This window comes from Cydia fagiglandana, chromosome 17 (genome assembly GCF_963556715.1).
Source record: "Cydia fagiglandana chromosome 17, ilCydFagi1.1, whole genome shotgun sequence".
Lineage (NCBI taxonomy): Eukaryota > Metazoa > Arthropoda > Insecta > Lepidoptera > Tortricidae > Cydia > Cydia fagiglandana.
The window spans coordinates 17856637-17881455 of NC_085948.1; the positions used below are offsets into that span (position 1 = coordinate 17856637).

The following is a 24819-nucleotide window of genomic DNA, read 5'->3' on the forward strand; positions in this document are numbered from 1 at the left end:
TCAGGAGGCAAGTCATTCCGCATTCTGCACGTTCTGGAAAGAAACGAGCGAGATGCCCGCTTATTCTTGGTGTGCCATGTATCTAAGAAGTGGGGAAGAACTAGCTAGCAAGTCCATACTTGAAGTCGCGCTAGATGTACGGAGTCGCGCGCGAGAATGCAATACATGCTAGACCGCCTAATCTGTTTATAATTAACTTTAGAAAGAGAAGTGTATCCTTCACCACGTGTGTCGATATGATTCAAACTGTCGTTTGCAGCACGATCTACAGATCTAGATCTGTAGTATTTGATCACAGTATTTCTACTAAACTTTTATTGCTATTGTGTAGAGTACCATTACTCCTTGAACTCTAAATCCGCAATTATTCACTCACGGCCTAATGACAGCATGTATGCGTGATGGCACCTAGAGCACTAACACGTTGGACAAACGCCAGACATCAGCAAGGTCGCTGGACACTGCGACACTCACTTTTATGAATACACTCATACTGGATTTCCCTAAATGATGTAACTGGTGGGTTTATTCTTTTAAGTTGTGATGTTTTGTCGTTGACAGATTATATTTCTCTATGGTAAGAACATATGGTATAGATGGGGTCGAAAAGTGCTCAAGTGGAGACCACGGACTAGCAAGCGCAGCGTAGGACGTCCACCACCAAGATGGACAGACGACCTTCTTAAGGTCGCGGGAGGATGCTGGATGCGGGTCGCTTCCAACCGGTACGAATGGAGGTCCAAGGGGGAGGCCTATTTCAGCAGTGGACGTCTTATGGCTGAGATGATGATGATGATGAAGAACATACCAAAAAAGCGATGGCTTGATGTTGTGGAAGCAGATATGAGCGTGAACGGGCTCACACGAGACGACGCCCAGGATCGCGCAAAGTGGAGGAAAGCGGACCCTGGCAAGCAGAACATACCTGTGCCACATCGGTGAGTTGGGCGCGCTGCATGTCCAAGTCGGCGATACGTTTCAAGGCCGCGTCCTCAGCCCTCGCCAGAGCCTCGACCGCCTCGAACACGCCCAGCAGCTCCGGCATGCCGGGCCAGCGCGGGCTCGCGTCTCCGGGGGATATGGCCTAAGCATACATTTCACGTAAGACCCACCATATAAAGTTTTCGAATTTTTAATTTGAACCTTATTCAATAAGTAAATTAGAACGAATTTCGTTTGTTTTAAAAAGCAATGAAACAAAAGAAATGCTACTTTATATGATACATGACAGGTTCAAAAAAGATTGCACGGTACAGTCAGCCAAGAAAATGGTCTACCACTTTTCGACTCTATTATCTGATTGTTAGAGTCGAAAAGTGGTAGACCACTTTATTTAGTCTCAGGAGGTTAGAAACGTTTTTTTTTGGGTTATCACGTATTAATGGCTGTCATTTCGTAGATACTGTACTCAATGTATTTACAGATGACTTAACCTGAGGTGAACTGGACCAGTTTAATTCCATCTGGCTTTTATTTATGTATTGTCTACTCACTTATCTTGTGCGTAACCTGTGTTTCACTAATGCTCGCCCATCAATTCCTATCACCATTTTAAAATGAAGTTAGGAGACATTTTCAAATTATAAACCGTTTTGAGACGTGGAAATATTTTGCCAAAACTAGACAAAGAGAATTTAGTATAGAGGCTGATTGTCAAAGTAAATTTTGTAGGCACAGTAGATTTACTGCTATCTTTCGACACATGATTAAAACTTTTAGAACGCCATTTGATTTTGATCCTTGTTCTTTTACTGATATGTGCCATAATTTGTTAATTATGTCGCCATCTACACATCGCTCGAAAAGATGGCACCATACTTTGACAATCCGCCTGTATATCAAATTCACTTTGCTATACATACGGCACGTCAAAAGTGACGTTATTGTTTGAAGAAACGTCACATTTGACACTGACACATCTAATCCATATCGTTTCTAGATCTATTAATTGACGTATCTTAAAGTTCGAATCGGGCAGATAGATGCCGATATGACAGTGGTGTACCTCTCTTGGGCCCTGGCGGTCACGGAGCGACACGTCCTCGCTGGGCTCGCTGCACGGCGCCGAGCACGTCTCGTGAACGCGCTCTAACCTGCGCGTGCGCCGGTGTAGCTTCTCTTCCAGCCACCGGCTCTGCAAATATAATATAATTGTAACAGCACGCAATAAGCAATATTGTGAACGCAAGGGCTGCCTAACAAAGGCGAAAAAAAGTTAGCGCAAAAACGGCAAGAAATATTCCTAATATGAACCACCGACATGAGTTTTTTATTCAACTACTACTGAAATGTTGTCTATGATGAATAGATATATAGCTAGAAACTAATATAATAAGCAATTATACATATCTTCATAGTGTAATATGTGAAGATAGCGTTTTATTTTATTTACTCACGAGCGCGAGTTTTCACAAAGTTTCACTTTCAGCAAATACGAAATAATGCAAAGTACCTATACTTGTATGAGGATATTAACAGACTGGCACAAGAAAGAAATTATTGGCGATTATTCCACCAAGAAGAGCATAGCTCTTAAGTTATGATGATGACCTATACTTGTAAAAAATATAGTACCTGCTCCTTAATTCTCTCCATGAGCTCGTCTGCCCTATCGTCTGTGTCACCCACAGAGACAGCCTCACTCATCTCTGCCTTCTCACTTCGCAGTGATTCCAGCTCTCCCAGCAGTCCTCGCATCTTGTTGTCTCGCTCGTCTATTGTTTTTCTCATTTCTTCCAACTGGAAAAAAAACATAAGGCTAAAAACTAAAGAACATCTAGGATGAAAAAAATTTGGATTAAGGGCCCCCCCACATCTGGCGTCTTTCGAGCGTCGGCGTCTATAATTCTATGGCCGACGTCGACGCAACTGCGCAGCGACGTCATTTTCCATAGCGCTGGACCGACGCCGACGCTCGAAAGACGCCAGATGTGGGGGGGCCCTTAATCCAAATTTTTTTCATAGGCCCCCCCCTAAGTGTTTCATAAAATCTTTAAAATAAACTCATCAGATATTTAGGTCTTTGAACGTGTATGTAACTTGTACATTTCAACTTTTGTTTGGCTACAAGTTCCTTTTGTTTGGCTACAAGTTCCTTTTGTTTGGCTACAAGTTCCTTTTCTATAGGGGACTTCTGTCAATGATCATAATTCGATAGGTAACGAATTTATTTTGTTGTGTACCTTTATTTCTGACGTTTCGACGCAAGTTCCATTGGTCTTGATTGTGGATAATCAATCCCGTCAAAATTATGATTGCATTAAAATGCGTTCGAAACGCAAAAGTTTTAAATGTTATATAATGACAATAATATTTTTTTTATAAAACACCAGTGGTCAACAAGCCAGCGCGACCTCCTGACGACACTCCTCGGTACGGAGTGAAAAATGTCGAACATTTTTCGACTTAAAATACGGGTCACTGGCGTATTAGTCTGTATCTCAAGGATGTTATTAAGAATTAATATAAATAGTATACACCAATACCTGTTCTAAAATGACAGCCTCATGAGCTGTCTTCTGCTCCAGCTGGTTCTCCAGGTTGGCGATGATGTCCCTTAGCAGTAATATCTTCTCGTTGGTGGCTTTCAACTCCTCATCGGCGGCAGCCTTGCGCGACTCCAGGTCTTGGATCAGGGTGTTCATCTCGCGGGTTTGGGCTTCCAGCTGTTCCACCTAGGTTGTCAAATAATACATACATACATATAATCACGCCTAACGCATAACACACATACATATAATAACGGATGGTAGACCCAAAAAAACGATGGATGGATTGTGTGAGCGAGGTGCTCAGCACTCACTTCTTTCTTTCTCATATCCTCACCTCACCTCAGGGTGACGAAAGACAGAATGAAAGAGAAAACATGTTGTGCCGACCCCACATAACGTGGGTTAAGGGCAGGGAAAAGAAGGAGAAGACATATAATCACGCCTATTTCCCGGAGGGCTCGGCAGAGACCACGGATTTCCACTTGCTACGATCCTGACACACCTCTTTCGCTTCCTTCACTTTCATAACATTCCTCATTCACGCTCGCCGGTTTAGGGTGCTCTTGACCTGGCCTTTCTTCAGGATTTCCCCGATCTGATCAGAGAAAGTCCGCCGAGGTCTACCCCTTCCAACTCCAACTTCTACTTCTCCCTTATACACTGTCTTTGTTAGCCTTCTTTCACTCATTCTTTCCACGTGTCCAGACCATCTCAACATACCTTTCTCAATTTTTGTCACTACATCTTCGTTCAGTCCACATGTTTCCCTTATCACACTGTTCCTAATTCTATCTTGCAATCTCACACCACCACCAAAGTAGTCAAATAAATATAGATACAAATAGGTAAAGGAAAAGTAGTAGCGCCCACACTGTTAATTGTCCATCGATGGATCTTATTACAAAAGGCATAAGTTCCACCGATGGACTGTTTGTACCGACAACTCGTATATACTCGTATATACGTATGACGACACAGAAAAATTACTAACGAACCCTAAATAAGTAAATAATTATTAAGTTCCTTCTCTTTTACTGATGCACTAAGCGGAAATCATGTTTTTGCTAAGTTGCTTTATTTTGTTATTAGCATAAATCACGTATTTAAGTCTTAAACTGTAATATATGTAACATACGCCACAAACCTAGATTAGTCATTACTCATTATTGCCATGTAATTAATTTTAGAATTATAGGTATGGTTTGTTATCATAGTAAGCACATAATCATTATTTAGCCATATTTCTAGAATGTAAACATATCAAACTGATACCTACCTAAATGAACACAAATTTAACTCATAAGTTTGCCGTTATGTTAGTTATTATTTATTTAAGTATTTTTATTTTTTCAACCTGAGATACAGGATTTGCCTAGTTCAGGTAGAAGTCATTAAAAAGCCTTACTTGATAAGATATTATTAACCTAATGTTAAATGTATAACTATGTTTTTCTGAATAAAAATTTTATTTATTTATTTATTTATTATTTACTCTATCCGCCCCCAAACCAAGGAACTGATTGACAAAAGAAAGGAAATCACAATGTTCCAGTGTGACGTTGAAATTTTTAGGCCTCTCGGCGGCTAGTCCTTTTGAAAACTAAATACGCGCACCGTGGCTAAAAATCTAAATATTGTGAACTAAGTACTAAGCTAAGGTAATAATTAAAAAAATATTGAAGCTTAGACTAATATCAACCTTCGTGCGTTGGGCCAAGGTTCACTTTGATGCGCCGCACACGATACTCGTGGTGTAATATGGCGATTAGCCACTTTCAGTATTTAACAGTAACACAATAGTTTACTGCGACATAACGCATATTGCTTGGTCAGCGACAACCCAAACATGTATATATAGGCATACCGTATACAATAAAGACGTTCACACTCTACCTATTACTCGTATCTTTCATTGGACTGCACCCCGATACCGCGACTCTGTTCGAACCACAAGACAATACTTTTGTCTTATATCTGATGGCGATCCTGGCAGGATGTTTGGGTTGTCGCTGACCAAGCAATATGCGTTATGTCGCTGTAAACTATTGTGTTACTGTTAAATACTGAAAGTGGCTAATCGCCATATTACACCTCCCCCGAAAGTTCCTCTCAGTGGCGTTCAAAGAGGTTATAATTAAAAAGTATCACAAGAGGTTGGTTTAGATAGTTAAGAGGAGAGTCGGATCTTATCAAGCACAAGCTAAATATAAATCTAAAAGTAATCGTAAAAGTCTACAAAAGTTAATAAGTTATTCAACTAATTCTACAACTACGGTATACAATTTTATCTTAGTGGCACTAAACAATTATGAAAATGAGCCCCTCAGGGGTGAAAGCGGGGTTGAAAGTTTTAACCACATGTACGATTCTACGTGGACGAAGTCACGAGCGAAGCTTTCGATTCTTAATTTAAAACTTCAAAGTTGTTTCTGAGCTGTAGAGTTTCTAGAGGTTCAAGGTATTTGGTGCCAATAAGATACAAAAGTGGATTACAAAAATTGCTATATACGGCCAGCAGCAGAAGTCGCTAAGCGGGCGATGTGTTCAAAATCGTGACGCGACGCTATTGTTAAGAGAATAAGAACGTGTCAAGGTCATTTTGAACACCTCACCCGCTTAGCGACTTCTGCTGCTGACTGTGCAAACAAGCCAAACTTACATGTGCATAGTGCTCGTGACAGTTGCAACAAGTGATACGCAGGTTAAGCATCTGTTGACACACACAACCCAAGCCGGTGTTAGTACATTTAACTAACCCTTTCAGGCCTAATGGCACGGCAATAAGGTCCGTTTTTTGATTAGTTAAGTGTGTTGTTGTTAGTACAATCGTTAAACTATAAACTGATAAAGGGGGTATTACTGCAATGTTCTGCCGCCAGAGTGCAGCACTAAGCTACCTAGTAAACCATAGAGTAAAATATGACATTGATGCATCAAGGCGCCCTTGTTAACAAACCGTTGTTAACAAGGGCGCCCCCTACACAGAGTTATGCGTAATATTCCCTATTGAGGGCCTCAAAACAAGGAGGTGTGCACAAATGAATCAGTTAAGTGTAATAAATAACAAATTAGTAATCTACGTCAAAATGACTGGCAGGAATTGAGAAAACATAAAATAAATTGGAGGTACAGAAAAGATAAAAGTGCAGTGTTTAACCCTTTTAACACCAAAATGTATGTATGTAAATTAACATATTTAAGAAATAAAAAAGGCAGTTAAAGGGATATAATTAGTATAAAAAGTGAGAACATGCTAAAAGTATTATCGATATTTATCGTTTTAGTTAAGGACAATACATGTTATTAAATAACATAACACCAAAAAAATGTGCACAAAAACATAGCGAGTGTAATTCAAGCAGAGCTGTGGTAGTCTATAGACGGTCGGTCTATCCCGCCCGCACCTTCCCCGCCGCCCTTAGTCGTCCTCCCCCGTCGCCCCCGTACCGCGCAGGCGAGGACTCATTTAAGAGGTCGGTCTATAGTAGTTAGTTCAACATTACTTGGCATGAGGCGTGAATACATATAGTCTGGCAAACACAACTCGTCAGTCAGTAAGAACCAGGAAAACTTCTTCTTTTGGGTGCTAGTACTACTAGCGTAAGACAAAGACAGGATGATTCTCACTGTCTATGTTTGAAATGTGACAGGCCTGGGCCAAACTATAATTTGAAACCTCGAACAAAAAACTAAATCCACATTTACTTAATTTGATTAAATATCGAAAGATAGTATAGTAATTTTGTGTACCAAAATTGATACGAACGATACAAGTATCGTTTCGCTGCGGATCGCTTTTGCACGCATTACGGATCGTTTTAAGCTGTACGCCAAGTATTATTGATTTTTGAAAATGGTTATCAGTTATCATATCACTAGAAACTAGAACAAATAATAGCGTGAGAAGAAGCTAGCTTTTTTTGAAATAAATCGCAGTTTTCATTGATGATGTGTTCTAGTTTCTTGTGATGATCAATAATTACTTTCGGAGGCAGCTAAACTAACTTGGTGAACCTTATTGCAAAGAGATAAGGTTGATAAACAGTTAAGTCTTCTTACCTCGTTGAGTATAGTAGCATTGGTCTGTAGCCGCGACGTGAGTCGGTTGTTCTCGTCTCGCATAGCGTCTAATCTTCTCGCAAACTCGTCCCGTTCCACCTCTCTTTCTGCCGCTTGTTCTTCCACGAATGAGCGAGTGGAACGGAGCTGGCGGTTGGCTGCCTCCAGCTGACAGAAAAAAATTTTTTTACAAAACAGATATAAAATAAGAATTTCCATTATTTTAACGTAAGCGTAGCGAAATTAATTTTACTTTATTAACGGCCGGAACCACATAAATTATAAGCTTTTTATAATTATTCATGCAACATCCATAATTAACTTACAAGGAATGTACCTACTACTCGGTTGTGGCGATTTTTCTATATCCAAATATATTTAACAGGATATAGAAATGTAGTTATTAGATTTTATTTATACACAGATCACGACATCATGCGATATCGATTTAAGCAAATATTACGTACATAGAAAATCTAGTTCCGCATAAACTTAGAATAGATTATGGACGGTCTAAATTATAATCATCAATTGGCCATCAAAGTTATATAGACTTTTTAAATTAGACATTATTTATGGGTTTTCTACTCAGAATCACAAGCTTTTTTCCCATTACGTTACTATTTTTCACAAACTTTTATGACAGTAACAGAATGGATAGAACGAAAAATGTGTACAAATTATCGGCCACGTTTCCTCTTAGGAACGATAGAGAACTTAATTTTGGGTATAAATAATATTAAAAAGTGGTGTATACAACTATGCATAAATAAAATGGTTGAGTTAGGGCTCAATTAGACAATGCGAGAACTCGCATGCGAGTTTCATTACATTGCGGGTTTTGATCGGTCAGTTGAATTGGACGTAATCAATAGTCCGCATTGTAACTAAAATCGGAGTTCGCGCGTCTAAATCAGCCCTTATGATGGAAACACAAAAGCCAAGTAATAATAAAGAATTAGAGTAACATTGATTATCATGCCACGTTCCGTACCGGAATTGTTTGTTAGTACCTTTTCGCAGCACATTTTGTGGACCGGCGACTCGGTCAGTCGTCTCACCTGCGTGTCGGTGCGTCGTGCCAAACAATGCGACAATCGTGAGTTAGTGGGGTCAGTAAGCGGGTGGGAAGATAATTAGGTATACGGGTTAAATTATAGTTAAATAGGGAACATTACACAAAACTCTGCGTAGATAGCGCCACTACCACTATTTGTCACAATCTGGGGGTCTACCGCGAAACAAGAAAATCGAAGTTTCGTTATCTAACTTCTCTATCACTGTTACATATTCGAGCGATAAAGAGGCAGATAACTAAATTTTGATTTATGCGTTTACCGGTAGGCCCTTGTTAACAAACCGTCCTGATGTATCAATGTTATATTTTATTTTCTGTGAAAACTTGTCAAGAAACAGTTTAAGGCACAGTATGTATAAGTTAGTCTATGAATTTACTATAGTCGGTTGTGCTGCACTCTGGCGGCACAATATTGCAGTAATATCCCCTATTATCATGAACACATTTGTTGATGTCATATCAGTTAATAATTGGTTAGAGTAAGATTTTTGTTAGAAATTTATTTTTTGACAGAAGCTTTAATCGACGATTGTTCTTTCAACAGGAAACAAATACTTACTGAAACAATTCTAACAACTTCAAATAGTATGAGGTTGCATTGTTTTATCATAGAGTTGTTATCGTCTCTTAGAGCGGACTGTTTGCATAATGGCTCATTTAGACGATGCGAGAACTCGCATGCGAGTTTCATTACATTGCGGATTTTGATCGGTCGGCTGAATCGCATGTCACTAACAGTTCGTAATGTAAATAAAATCGCATGCGAGTACGCGCGCTGTCTAATTCAGCCGTAAGAGTAAATCAAGCTTATCATAATTGGGTACAGTGGTTACCTGCTGCTGCAAGTCATCCCTCTCCCGGTGCAGCGCGTCGTAGCTGGCTCTGAGCACCCTTGGCGAGGAGCCGCCGTCCAGCGACACGGAGCCCGAGTCCGGCGCGCGCCGCGGCGGAGCGCGGACCGGGAGGGACGGCGTCTGGTGCTGCCCCGTGCCGTACCTGGTACCCGCACACGCTGGTTACTGCCCATCGGTGGACCTTATTACAAATGACACAAGGTCCCCCGATGGACAGTTAACGGTGCTGCCGTTTGTACGATACGAAAACCGACATCGAACGACGAGATCATATTTCTGTTCCTACTTAATCCGACATAAACACGAAACTGACGAAATAGTAAAGAACAAAATGCTGAAATATGGATCACTCACAAAATTTTAAGCAAAACCCCGCTCTACACGATTCAATTCTTTGATAAAATTGACACCTTTGGCAAAAAAGCTAACGATCTACGACATAACTCGTAAACCTCAACATCAACATTTATTCAGCAAACAGGCCACAAGGGAACTTTTACACGTCAACATTGAATTTATATAGGTACAAGCAAAAATAATAACAAGACGTCAACAATTTTATAAAATACAACTAACAATTCAAACTAACGTATTAGTATTACTTAGAGATGTATATAATCTCTTAATGTCGAATAACATAAAAAATACAGATACAAAACACAAAAAACTCTGTAATACCTATTTATTTAATTTTGTACACCTGCATAGTGGATAAAACAGAGATCAAATGTATATATTTTATGTATCTTGTAAATGTCTCTAGGTGTCAGAACTATAAGATTAAATAGTTTATCAAATTATCCTTAGAGATGTACAGTCAGCAGCAGAAGTCGCTATACACTCCAGGTGCTCAAAGAGAGGTAAACGTTTAAACTGTCAAAAAGTTGTTGACTGTCATGGTAGTATTTACTTGTGAGCGCTCAACGTGTCACAAATATGTTAACAGTCGCTATTCATTAATTTCTACACTTACAACAAGTCATTGATACCTTAGCTGTCAAAAAACCAATGGTATCTAAGCGGTCAACGTGTCAAATATATCTGAACAATATGGAAAAATAGACTTTAAAGCATACAAGTATGGTCGAATATTGAATAAAAGATAGCCATGCTAATTTCAGGTAAAGCGTTTTGACAATCCTCGAAAGCAGTACAGTCTTGTCATCACATACATCTATCTCACGTTTTGCCCTTCAACCATTTGACAGGAGCCTCTCGGTCAACTTACTGCAAACTATTTCTTTTAACAGAATCGTCAAGACGAATGACACATAGCAAAAGCTAACTGAAGCCGAATTTAGAGCCAATTGTCAAGGCACGTCGTGGTCTCAGTAACAGGCGTTTGCTTTTCAAAGCAGAGACCGCGGGTTCAAATCTCAGTCGTACGCACCTAGAGATTACAGCTTTTTGTTTTTTTTTTGGATTTCATTTCTATTATTAATTTGTGTCTTCTGGTTTTATGTTAATTTCGCATTAGTTTATATAATTTTTGAAGATAATGTCACATGTAGCGTATGTACGACTTTCTATCAGGACGTTGTAGGTTTGAACCCGCAGTGGGCGTTACTTAGATTACTCCTGTGCGGAATACCATTTGATATTTACTACTCAAAAATCACGGTTGTTGTATGGGAGCCCCACTTAAATCTTTATTTTATTCTGTTTTTAGTATTTCTTGTTACTTATAATAGCGTCAACAGAAATACATCATTTGTGAAAATTTGAACTGTCTAGCTATCACGGTTCCTGAGATACAGCCTGGTGACAGACGGACGGACGGACGGATGTCGATGGACAGACGGAGGGACAGCAGAGTTTTAGTAATAGGGTCCCGTTTTACCCTTTGGGTACGGAACCCTAAAAATGGCTGGTCTCTTCGAAAACTGACTAAATTAAATTAAAGGATATGAAAACAATGCATTTTATTAATTTCAGACATCATGTTTCATAGTAACATTTATTGCTTAAGACCTACACAATCGATATCTAAATAGAAATAGTCTTAGTTTTATTTTTCAAAACGTTCGGGGTTCGATTCCCGAGCTGAGTACACATTTTTTTTAATGTATGAATGCAGTTTTTCGTGTTACTAAAATTGATGACATGATTCCTAAGAAGAGATCGGTGTATATCGTATAGTATCAGATTTTCCCATACTGGCCGATCTAAATGGGCCACCCTGTATAGTATATTTTACTACAATAAGTGGGCTAAATAAATATATTAACAAAGGTATATAATATGATCAACGGTTTGGAAGATGTCCTTATTTTTGTGACGATTGAAGTGTATATGTTTTCTTGGACACCTTGCCCGCTCAGGTATATCTGCTGCTGACTGTATGTATAGGGTATCCAAGAGTCAATATCCTGTATAATTAACACATTCATTAAGAGAAAAGAAACATATGCGAGCAGAATGAGGCGTCTCATTGTAATTAAATTAATTAAAAAAAAAGTTATTAAGTATAATAGCTCGTGTAAGCTTAAACAGACATGTCTCCACAAACAGCACCCATTCACGAGTATGACGCGTATCTCAGCCATCGCCTGCCTCAACCTTCATTCAGGAAAGTGGCGACCCGATCAACGACGTCGTAAGATTTTAATATAGAAACGATCCCAACTTACCCTTCTACGACGAGATCGCACGAATGTCTCTCGGACTGCATGAGTTGTGCGACTTTTATAAGTGCGGCTTCCAGGTCTGAGCGCAGAAGATTCTCGCGCTGCAGGCATTCCATCATTGCCTCCTCCATGTTCTGAAATAATATAATATTACGGTTAAAAAAACATACATTGACTACAAGTTAAACAACGAACACTTATCAGTTCTCGTAATGGAGATAAAAAAAAACTATATAGTGAAGAAACCCCAATTTTCATATAATTGATATTATTGCAACTACGAAACATCGCATAGGATTTGTTTTCTCCTTCGAGATATATATTTTGTCTTGTTTGAGAAGACAATGGTTAACAATACATTACAAATGACTATTTAATGGATTGGCGTTTCTAGACTCTTTAGATGTGCAATTTTTATAGAGTTATTGAAACATAATCTCATCTTTTAAGATTAGAAGCGTACCTTCCTGTGTAGTTCGCAATTTTCACAGCTGTTATGCCTCGAGTCCAGCTCTTCCACAAGTTCCGTGATCTGCACCTGGCTGGATTCCAGCATGGGCGACTCTGGCACCGGTTCTGTCAACAAATGACATTATGAACTATTAGATGCCACATTTAATCGTGAAATAATAATCTTAGGGTCGTTTTTATCAGATAGACGCGTAATCGCAGTTCGTTAAAAATGTAAAAATCTGAAAAAAATAATAAATATTATGGGAAAATTTTACACAAATAGACCTAGCCCTACACTACAGTAAGCTCAATAAAACTTAGCTTGATATCATTTCTAAAGTCCATCTATATAGCAGGAAACAATCAACACCTTCGGAGTCTAGGTCTGCGAGGAGAGACAAGTCTGTACCGCATCTTCGATCAGAGATACCCTGAAAAGATCACTTAATTTTCCTTTGTCTCTCGCGGCAGTTTCTAATAATTCCTGAGCCTCTTCTCAAGGTTCTCAATCTTCTCAAGCTAAGCTTCAACTCCCTTTTGATATCAATGCTAACGTCCCTCTGTCCCGGCAAAGCCAGGTATTACCCTCGGCTCGGAGTTAAGGTCAAAGTCTGGTGCGCGTCTCTGAGACACTTAATACTTACTTCCTTTGACTCTCGCGGCAGTTTCTAATAATTCCTGAGCCTCTTCTCTCAATCTTCTCAAGCTAAGCTCCAATTCCCTCTTAATATCGATGCTAACGTCTCTCTGCTCCTGCAGAAAGCCAGCCACGCCTTCAGAGTCTAAATCTGCGAGGACAGATAAATCTGGTGCGAAGTGAACGTGCTTGCTGCGCGCTAGGGATACGTCGAGATTGGGCGTGGACGGGCGGGGTTCTTCGATTAGAGAAGCCCTGAAAAAGAAAAGGTATTTACTGAATATTTTTTCTCTTGTTCGCAATTAAAACGAAGAAGAAATTAACGGCATATTTGCGGCGCTCGAGGCTTTTGGCAGAGGATGCCGCAGCGCCAGCAGCATCTTTAGTGCTTGGAACACGGGACGGTGCCAGGGTATCAACACAAGTAGCGTCCCAAACTAGCGGCCGACCCATGCTCCAAGGCACAAGTGTTATTCCCTCGGGCCCCTTGTCGTCATCCCTGGCCAGACGGCTGGGCTCGAGAACTGCCGGCATCTTGTTCGCATTTATTTTTGTTAACTATGGTAAAAAAATGATTATCACTGGCTAAAGAAGTGACCTAAAATGGAGGCCTATGAGAAATCCAATCAACACTTTATAGAAACTGTAAATTTACCGATTATGGTATATCGTGAAGTGACAACCAAAATTCACTAATGAATCCTAACTAGAAATTCTCGTCATGTCACATATGGTGGAAATATTCACTGTCCTCGGATGAAGTTCAGTAGCCCAGTTGGCAGAGCGATGGGCTAGCTAGTGATCTAGAGCCGCGAGTTGAAGCCTCGTCCGAGACAGTGATTTTTTCCACTTTTACATTGTTTCAAAGTTATTTTATTTGGCGACTAGTATGATTCACTACGGCTTGGAATAAGTGGAACTTGTGGTAGTTCATCTTTTAATGAAAGCTCATATCATAAATACATTTATCTGTTAAAAGGACCCAACTAAATATAATTTGTAACAAACTGCAAGTGTCGTTCTCGGAATAGCATTATTAATTACATAGCAAATTTCAGTTAACTGAACCCTTTCTTACAATAAATCTAAACCTTAAGACTTATGACGTAAAGTCTCTTTTGCATTTACACTTTCACGTATGTGTAAGTTAAAGTAACGATCTCAAATAACGCATGACATGAACAGACGTACTTGAAATTTCAATCTTACGTCAAGTAATTTAAAGTTGATATTTCTACGAAGCTTTTAGTAGTTGTTGCCTTTTTCTTTTGTGTCAACTTAAAGGTTACTATTGGCGGGGATCCAACAGGATATTAAATGTAGTCCCCTTTACTCGAAAATACGATATGGACAAGTTTAGATTCACCCAAAGACATAGAAATTTACGACGCGCGGTTTCAGTTTGGACGGGCATTTCATTTGGACGGACGAATTCATTGATGTAATTTCAAGGTATCTGAATGTAGGTTTGTAGTACAAAAGGTAGATATCTTAGTAGTAAAAGATTCTTACAAAACTGTTTTTGTTTGTTTTCTTGGCAATTCTTTACCTGTTTATACAGGGTGATTCCGGGGTCGTGGAGCAAGCGATCAAGGCATGATACACAACCACCAACCAACTCCGAAATCGCGAAAAAAAAATTGGTAGTTTCATACATTTCGGCCGATCACTGTATTATGCCTTGATCGCTGGTTTTACTATGGGACCAAATCCGAAATCGCGAAAAAAAACTGGCCTTCCCATAGAACACGACAACATGTGATCGGCCGAAATGTATGAAACTACCATTTTTTTTTTTTTTTTTCCGCGATTTCGGAGTTGGTCCCATAGTAAAAGTTGTTCAGTATGGGCTTGTGTATCATGCCTTGATCGCTTGCTCCACGACCCCGGAATCACCCTGTATAGACGTTAGTTTTTATGTCTTTTTATTAGAAACGTAACAGTTTGGCTCCCCGTTTGTATATTGTTTTCGGTAGTACAATGCAGATGCAACAACCGATCTAGGTTAAAATATACGTGTACGAATGTACGAGACGCATTCAGTACAATTCTATTAAGCGAGAAGAAAATATTATTTATTTAGGATAAGGTAGGCGTGCGCAAACTTGTGGATTTAGAAACTTTAGAATTACCAAAACAAGTAAAAAATTAACCTAAACTTAATTTCTCTAAATACCTCATAAATCACTCAAAGTGTTCTTGTTATTATTATGTATACTTAGAAGGAGCGCCTGGCGTCCGTTAACTCGTTGGGTAGTCGACATTCGGGAGATTGCGAGTCCCTTGCTGGACCGGGACAAGTGGCGTACTCGCTTTCAGCAGCTTAAAAGGCTGATGATAACGTTCTAAAATAAAAAACTTACTCGGGTAGCAGACGCGAGAGCAGCTCGGCGAGCACGGTGCGGTTGAGCTCATCCTCCGCGGCGGCGCAGTACGCGACCAGCTGACCGACGATACGCTGCAGGCTGGTGGCTACGCGTTTGAAGCTGTCCCTGTAACAGTTATACTACGTTTAGGACAAGGCATAGATGACACTGACCCGAGGCATAAAAACATACGGGATTCCTTTATGCGAGGATAGCAAAATAAATCGGCCAAGTGCGAGTGGGACTCGCGCGCGAAGGGTTCAGTACTATTACGCAAAAACGGCAAAAAACACGTTTGTTGTATGGGAGCCCCACTTAAATATTTATTTTATTGTGTTTTTAGTATTTGTTGTTATAGCGGCAACAGAAATACATCATCAGTGAAAATTGCAACTGTCTATAGTTCGTTTTTTTTTAGCATTAGAAATAAGGTAAACAATCTTGATGTGTCTTTTAATTGAAAAACACAATTTAATAATAAGTTACGGCAAATATGTAACAATTATGAATCTAATACGATCATTTTTATTCTTCTGCTTTCATAAGTAATAGTTTTTGATTTTTAAAAAGAGTTTTCAATTAAAAGACATGTTAAGATCGCTTACCTTCTTGCAAGTTCTTTCTAATGCTAAAAAAAAACGAACTATATCTATCACAGTTCTTGAGATGCAGCCTGGTGACAGACAGGCGGACAGTGGTCTTAGTAATAGCGTCCCGTTATTACCCTTTGGGGACTTACGGCACCCTAACAATGACACCAACAACAACCATGCGCTTAAAGCTGACTACCAGTTGATCGGTTGGGTTGATATTAAAATGTAATGTTGAATAAGGCGGAAGTCATGTATGCAAACCATGCATTGAAAACCATGTCAGTTAAACTCACTTTTCCTTAGTGACCTCCTCAAGGTGCCTGTTCTGGTCGAAGGTGGTGTGGCGCCGCTGCTTCCATTTGTCCGCCTCACCAGCCTCCTCGCGCGGGCTCGACAACTGTTCACAATAAATAAAATAACTGACCTCTCCTTAGTGACCTCCTCAAGGTGCCTGTTCTGGTCGAAGGTGGTGTGGCGCCGCTGCTTCCATTTGTCCGCCTCGCCAGCCTCCTCGCGCAGGCTCGACAACTGTTGGCAATAAATAAAGTAACTGACCTCTCCTTAGTGACCTCCTCAAGGTGCCTGTTCTGGTCGAAGGTGGTGTGGCGCCGCTGCTTCCATTTGTCCGCCTCGCCAGCCTCCTCGCGCAGGCTCGACAACTGTTCACAATAAATAAAATAACTGACCTCTCCTTAGTGACTTCCTCAAGGTGCCTGTTCTGATCGAAGGTGGTGTGGCGCCGCTGCTTCCATTTGTCCGCCTCGCCAGCCTCCTCGCGCAGGCTCGACAACTGTTGGCAATACATAAAGTAACTCACCTTTCCTTAGTGACTTCCTCAAGGTGCCTGTTCTGGTCGAAGGTGGTATGGCGCCGCTGCTTCCATTTGTCCGCCTCGCCAGCCTCCTCGCGCAGGCTCGACAACTGTTGGCAATACATAAAGTAACTCACCTTTCCTTAGTGACTTCCTCAAGGTGCCTGTTCTGGTCGAAGGTGGTATGGCGCCGCTGCTTCCATTTGTCCGCCTCGCCAGCCTCCTCGCGCAGGCTCGACAACTGTTCACAATACATAAAGTAACTGACCTCTCCTTAGTGACCTCCTCAAGGTGCCTGTTCTGGTCGAAGGTGGTGTGGCGCCGCTGCTTCCATTTGTCCGCCTCGCCAGCCTCCTCGCGCAGGCTCGACAACTGTTGGCAATAAATAAAGTAACTGACCTCTCCTTAGTGACCTCCTCAAGGTGCCTGTTCTGGTCGAAGGTGGTGTGGCGCCGCTGCTTCCATTTGTCCGCCTCGCCAGCCTCCTCGCGCAGGCTCGACAACTGTTGGCAATAAATAAAGTAACTGACCTCTCCTTAGTGACCTCCTCAAGGTGCCTGTTCTGGTCGAAGGTGGTGTGGCGCCGCTGCTTCCATTTGTCGGCCTCGCCAGCCTCCTCGCGCAGGCTCGACAACTGTTGGCAATACATAAAGTAACTGACCTCTCCTTAGTGACCTCCTCAAGGTGCCTGTTCTGGTCGAAGGTGGTGTGGCGCCGCTGCTTCCATTTGTCGGCCTCGCCAGCCTCCTCGCGCAGGCTCGACAACTGTTGGCAATAAATAAAGTAACTAACCTCTCCTAAGTGACCTCCTCAAGGTGCCTGTTCTGGTCGAAGGTGGTGTGGCGCCGCTGCTTCCATTTGTCCGCCTCGCCAGCCTCCTCGCGCAGGCTCGAAAACTGTTCACAATAAATAAAGTAACTGACCTCTCCTTAGTGACCTCCTCAAGGTGCCTGTTCTGGTCGAAGGTGGTGTGGCGCCGCTGCTTCCATTTGTCCGCCTCGCCAGCCTCCTCGCGCAGGCTCGACAACTGTTCACAATAAATAACGTATAAGTGACGTTTACTGAGCCTTTTGGTAGTTAAGACAGTGGCAAATTTCACGTACATTCGTTTTTGGGCAGTGAAGTTAATTCAAGTAGCTTTTTAGTTTATAAATAAAACCATAGGGCTGGTCAAACTCCGGGATCTCCTATTGTGTTTAACTTAATGCCAAATTAATCAACAGAAAGAAGTACTTAACTAATAACTAAGCGAGTGAGGTGCTCAAAATACACACACGCTCTTATTATCATAATTATCATAACTAAATCTATTTAAGATTCCATTATTATTTAGTTAGCTGTTGGATCTCCTTATGTAAAAAAATAAGAATAAAGATTGTTTGATCTTGCTGCTGACTATACCTACATATTTAATGGTCACACATATGGCTGTCATTACTTTTTATTGAATTTAACTTCATGTTCATACTTAAATTTACCTTATGTGATTTACGATAAAAAAATCACGGAAATCACGGCCATTATCGATAAATAAATAAACATACATAACATAGTTAATGTACGTGTTAACGTTCACGCATGACCTGTGATCCCACCGCAGAGATAACGAGTCCGACGCATTTGTTATACAAGAGATGTGTCACACCATAATTATACATCGGCAGGATCGAATTGCAACTTACATAAACTATACACTTGTGTTACCTACAGATTGCTCCTGATTCTTACAAAGTCGGAAACAAATCTTGTTATAAACCCTAGCCGCCTCAAGGCCCTTAGTACACGGTGCCGCACCGCGGTGTCGGCGCGGAGGCGGGCTTTACGCGTCTCGTGTATAGTATGAATTATCTCAGGTGATTTTTTCGGGCTCGGACCCTAATCTGTTAAACAAAAGGTATTGTTTCCTTTATGCAGTGGTTATAATGCTTACTGCTAATGGCCCCGACGTAAGTAACGGGAACAAGCCCGTTTAAAAAGCAAAGTAACCGTTTTAGTTATATGGTTCAGATGCATGAAACAGCCCATTCGGAGATAACACGTTTTTGTTATCTCCAAAAACAAGACCGCCCTGATTGTTCCCTGAACAAGCTATCATATGAATTTGAACCTTAATACTATCACGATAGTTGCTTTTTAAACGACATGGTTGCTTTGGCACGTGTTGTAGCCTGCTCTTAAAAGAAACAAAGGCTTTTGTTTAACGGATTAACACCCGAACTCGAAAAAATCACCTGAGATAATTCATACAATACATAGCACGGAGGTGCGGCGGCGCACAGTGGTTCGGGTTGTATGGGCGCGCGGAATTAATTGTTTTTAAGAATAGGTGGGATTATAAAACGTGTGTAATGTGGTTTTATCGATAGAAATAGGTAAAATAAATAATATAAATAAATTTTTGTTTTGTTTATTAGAAATTTATATTAAAATCATCAAAAATATACTAAAAATACAAAATTATAATAATTCAAAAATGGCTTACAGAATTAAATTGCAATAAATTGAGTATATAATAAAAATAATTACAGTATAAATAAATAAAAAAGGCTTTAAATAAATATTTTTCTACAATAAATTGTTGTATTTCGTCGTGCTCTCGTCCTGTTTTCTTATAATTATTATTTGCTCTTAAGCTGTAAATAAAAAGGTCAGAAGATGTCAAAAGCAAGTTTATGATATCTTCGTTCGCAGATTCCCTTAAGCATTTCCTCGAATGGTACAATCTGTACCGACGATAATCCTTATTCCGCGCTTCCTGGGCTTCTTCGGCTGGGGTTCTTCTTCTTAACATTCCAATCGGTAGAGCAGCAGCGGATATTATTTTACTTCCATGGGTCAGTATTTTGTGTACTGTATTTGGCATATAGTACCATTCGTACAAGCCAACGAATATTTCAGCTGATGTTTTATTGCAGTAATCTCCAAACTTTTCAGCATCTATTGTGGCACCAGAGTTAATTGCCTGTAATATTACTGAAAACCGGTGAATCACTTCTTTCTACCCCTGTAATCTCTGCAACTAAACTTGGGTTACTGAAAAATCTCCTGGAGGTATTACCATCATTAGATAACCCCATACCTTGCTTGACGAAGTCAACTTTCAAACCCAATCTTTCGTACAACTCTTTTTGAATTCTATTCTTTTCTGCTTCTTTTTGTGGCCGTGTGACTGCATTTGTACTCCATTTACAAAATGACTTGTTGTAGGCTATGTGTAGAATACATTCCATGAGCTTTCAATACACTTATGCACATCTCGGTCACTTGAAATAGCAATTTCAACTAACTCTGCATTTGAAATGCTGAAACTTCCCATAACTACTAAGTAGGTACAATAACGCAAAAAAACAGTGTTATTTTCTCGAATCGATAATTGTAACTGAAGAAGAAGAAAATAATGTATGCATTTTATACCCAAAATCAAGATATTTATTTATTAATCACCCCCATTAAGGTGTTAACCTCATTAAGGTGTTTCCTTACATTAAGTACGCTCATTAGTTATATGGTCATTATTCAAATGTTTGCAGGCCCCGGCAGTTGGAATCAATTTAGTAATTATCTCAGATACTTAAGCTATCATTTGTGCTATTTTTCGATGGAGCGGACGCTGGCGGAAGAAAGTAATACTCTTTTGAATAATGAAAATTGGCAAAATAATGACTATGTCGTTTTCGCCCAAGCCATACTCAAATTAAGCCACAAAGTCACTAATATTATATAACATATAAATAGCTTAATATATGCTCCTGTAACTAAAATAAATATTTTGTATACTTTAGCGCCGATTTCAGAAATATATGACCTGCAATAAACAAGTTTTTTAAGGGAACATTGGCATGTGTACAGCATCGTGTACTTTGGTCTATTAATTTACTAATAAATAATACACCAAAATTAAAATCCTTTCACGATAGACCTACACAAGTATTCTACTTTTAGATTTAAGACATACGAATGACTAAAGCTGACCTGTAAAATTTGGACTTTATTCCGCTCTTGAACCAATGTGCGGCGGTGCGGTGTCGGCGCGGAGGCGGTACCGTGTACACGAGCCCGTGCGGCGGCAGTGCGGTGTCGGCGCGGAGGCGGCACCGTGAACACGCGCCCTTAGGCATTCGATTCCATTTTATTTTGACAAATCAAAATTGTATTTCTTTTTTGCAAGTTCCTATCTACATATTTGTATGTATCGTTCGATTGTTAACTAAAACCCACAACATAGTGGCACTAGGTCGATTTGTGTAAGTTTCAATATTTTTATTTATTTAAGTAATGGCGACTTTTATTAGCTTTATAGCGTTGATTTCAATGTAGGTTTCTGCGTTAGAATTGCAGAGACAGACGGCTCGATTCGGGGAATGAATTAGAGACTCACTAGATATGAAATAGTAAAGATATGTGACGTTCCACTGCAAAAGGTACCTTATGGGATTCGGGAAATGAATTAGAAATCCATTAGATATGAAATAGTGAAGATAATTGTGACGTTCCACGGAAAAAGGTACCTATGGCGACCGGCGCTTACGTCGCATAGCGCCGCAATAATATTGGAGCGGCGTTAATAACAGCGTAAGCGCCAACTGCCATAGGTACCTTTACCCGTGGGACGTCACATATCTTTACTATATCGTATCTAGTTAATGTCTAATTCATTTACCGAATCACGCCGAGAATTGTTTCACTTTATATTTTTCCAACTTCATATGACTGAAAAGACAATAATCTTATGAGCCAGCATTTTGCAATAAATGAGGCATAGCGCAGCGAGGAAAAGAAAACATAAATATTGTGCACACAAGAATATATTTGTGGTACCTATGTTTGTCTTGGCATTACTAACATAAATATAAAACACACTTTACAAAGTAGGGGAGAGCGGGGTTAACCGTGCCGGAGGTAAGTTGATCCGATGGGAATAGGAACGCAAGTAAACCATGGAGCCACTATGCGGTTGCAGGAGCCGTTTTCGTTGCTTCCATTATAGTAGAATAGTAGTTATGGAAAATAAATCAAAAACGAGGGCACAACGAACCCCACGGATAATCACATTTTTGCTTTGGATTTTTTTTACTGTCTGTTGATAGTACACAACAAATTATCATATATTTCGACGAACTGCAAAATACTCTTTTAGCGTGTGTGAACTGAGATTTAAATATTTGACGGATAAGTTATAAATTTTAGCAACGGAATAACCCGCCCCATTGTGGGGTTAGTTGTTCCGTTCCGACCAATCTCATAAAAAAAATTCTGGTAAAAAAACTGTTTAACGATGCACAAAATAATATTGTAGCAGCCAGTTAGCTGGTACACTAGTAGCAGTAGCTTCAGGTGGGGTGGTGTTGAGTAGCACGACAAACAGCACTTGTAGTAGCGACGTAGATGTATTTAGAGTACAAGTTAGTTAAGTGACCCTCCTTCTCAGGGATGTAGAATGCGTCTCAATCTCTCTTGCCTGTACAGCAGTTTTTATATCATTGATTATCTTGCTTCCGCCATTAGAGTTGCTGTTCGACAAGACGTGAAGAACGTGCGACTCTAATGCGGATTATAATCACGTATAGCATGTACTACATGCACGGTTGCACGCGCAACTAATTAGATTCCGAAAGGCATGTACAGTGATAAGACTGTACAAATATCGCTACTCAGAAACGCAAATAATCATTATTTAATATAGCGCAACCCACATACCTTATTATTCACACTGTTTTCATACATCAAATTTGTATTTTATGAAAATCGGCACGTTTAACCCCGCTCTCCCCTAAACGATTTACTACAGTTGCAATCTGATGTATCGGAGCGGCTAGGGTCCTCACAAATATCTGACCATGACTATCTCTATTATTGAATAGATTGACTGAGACGGATGTATTTCCTATTACATAGTTATATTCCATTCTATAGAACGAAACATATTGTCTTAAGGAAATAATTGGCATTATTTCCATTATTCATTGTTACCATAACGTCATAGCTTTTTATAACTTATCTTAAGATATTAATTATGTTTAAGAAAAAATCTACCTTACGAGTTCGTTAACTCATATATTTTGAGGTAACTGGATTGTCAAACGTCAACTTTTGACAACCAGGCGGTCCAGCATGACTTGCGTTCTTGCGCGCGCTCCATACATCTAGCGCGACTTCAAGTATGGACTCGCGCGCGAGAACGCAAGTTATGCTAGATCGCCAGTATTACCACATGTACGGCTAAACAGTGCCATTTAAAATAGCTGTCAAATTCGAAGCACGAATTTTATTTTACTTAGATTTTGCTATTCTTCTACAAATAATAATTCCTCACATGAAACAAATGGGATATATCATCGAGCATAAAGATTAACTACGACATTAAATCGACTATACACATAAATATAGTGCCACCACAACATCGGAGCACCTGGTCTGGTTACATCTGTGGGCTAAATATAACCCAGGTCGTTGTGCGGTAATAAATATAATGGGTAGCATAAGTGTTCCATTACGCACCTATTCATGTACTTTTGAAAGGAATGCTTGTATAAAAATAGCTACTTCCTTTAAACGTAATTTTATTTTCACTTGATCCCTTTTACGCTGTTATTTATTTATTTATTTATTAAGGATGTGTAATATGTAGATTATTTAGCTGGCGTTTAACAGATCGTCCATCGATTCTTTAAAACTGCTCCAATTGCTCGTACTTGGCTAGTTGTATTAATGTATCGTGGAACGAATAGATGACAAAAAAACTAATTCTCAAAATGCGCCAACGATTTGAATACGATTCGGTAAAACGCCCTCTTTCCGTGTCGCCCAAGTAGTCTGGCCTCTGGCATTTTTCTCTTGGAGAGAGCTGTAGTAACTAATGTTGTTTAAAAAATAACTGTAATAGACGCAATAACCCCATAGTGGCAATTACCCCGGTTGACCTTACTTTAGTGTAAAATCAATGGCATGCATCTTAAAGGCGTACTATACAATAATTATTTAGTTAGGAAAAAATCTATCCAGTAATTTATATACACTTATGAACATACCGTGAACCTCCGCAACATCACCATAGTGCTCGTCACATCTCACTAAGTTCCGAAACACAACGCATATTCACAAACACTATATTTCACTAACATTTCACCACTTCACAACACCCTATAATCAGCAGAAGAGTAAAAGTAACAGATGAAAAAAGAAGATGTTAAAAGTAGCAGATGAGACTAAGCGGCAAGAGTATCCAACATTTGCTAATAGCTTTATTAGCTAACCTATATATATAATAATTAAAGTGTTAGATACTTTTGAACGCAAACTGTAGACATAAATATAATGTCTATTTATATTAAAACTATTACAGACTGGCAGATAATTTTGACGTATTGTTTTGCCCGCCAGCATTATCACTAAACAAAATACTGACAAGTAACAACAACATTGAAAGTCATAACCATGACAAAACAAAAGAAGATCAATATTCGACAGATACCTACTATGATTCGCATCGACCATGACCGAAATAACAACTAAATCTGAGATTAAAATTCAAAAATATGTTTAGATTAATCTGGTAAACTAATCTTAGATGGTGAAATAGTTTTACACGAAAATCTCCCGTCTCGCTAAAACCAGTCTATCAATCATTGAGGATACAAAGCTATCAAAACATTTAAAACTATAAATTATACCTTGAAAACTGGGGCCAGATTTGAAGAGAGCACATTAAACATAAAAATGTGAAGATTTAGAAAATTAGGTCACAACATGAAACTGATGTCGAAGCTTGGTGACACATTGAGTGAGTCATCTACCCACGTAAATTATATCGGGGAGAAATGGAGGTAGAATGGGAATCATCCACCACTGAA

General features: G+C 39.7%; 1 protein-coding gene across 1 annotated transcript in view; it reads right to left on the bottom strand.

The window, feature by feature from the left end:
• LOC134672659 (ciliary rootlet coiled-coil protein 2-like) overlaps positions 1-24819 on the bottom strand; it is a 108323-nt gene that overhangs the window by 38666 nt on the left and 44838 nt on the right. The window contains exons 9-19 of the mRNA XM_063530617.1: positions 17893-17996; positions 15563-15691; positions 13207-13454; positions 12573-12685; positions 12113-12243; positions 9462-9624; positions 7551-7718; positions 3486-3674; positions 2575-2739; positions 2006-2134; positions 926-1084 (exon numbers count right to left, since the gene is read on the bottom strand). Of these exons, the coding sequence (XP_063386687.1) occupies positions 926-1084; positions 2006-2134; positions 2575-2739; positions 3486-3674; positions 7551-7718; positions 9462-9624; positions 12113-12243; positions 12573-12685; positions 13207-13454; positions 15563-15691; positions 17893-17996 (1698 nt within the window). The remainder of the gene's footprint in view (positions 1-925; positions 1085-2005; positions 2135-2574; positions 2740-3485; positions 3675-7550; positions 7719-9461; positions 9625-12112; positions 12244-12572; positions 12686-13206; positions 13455-15562; positions 15692-17892; positions 17997-24819) is intronic.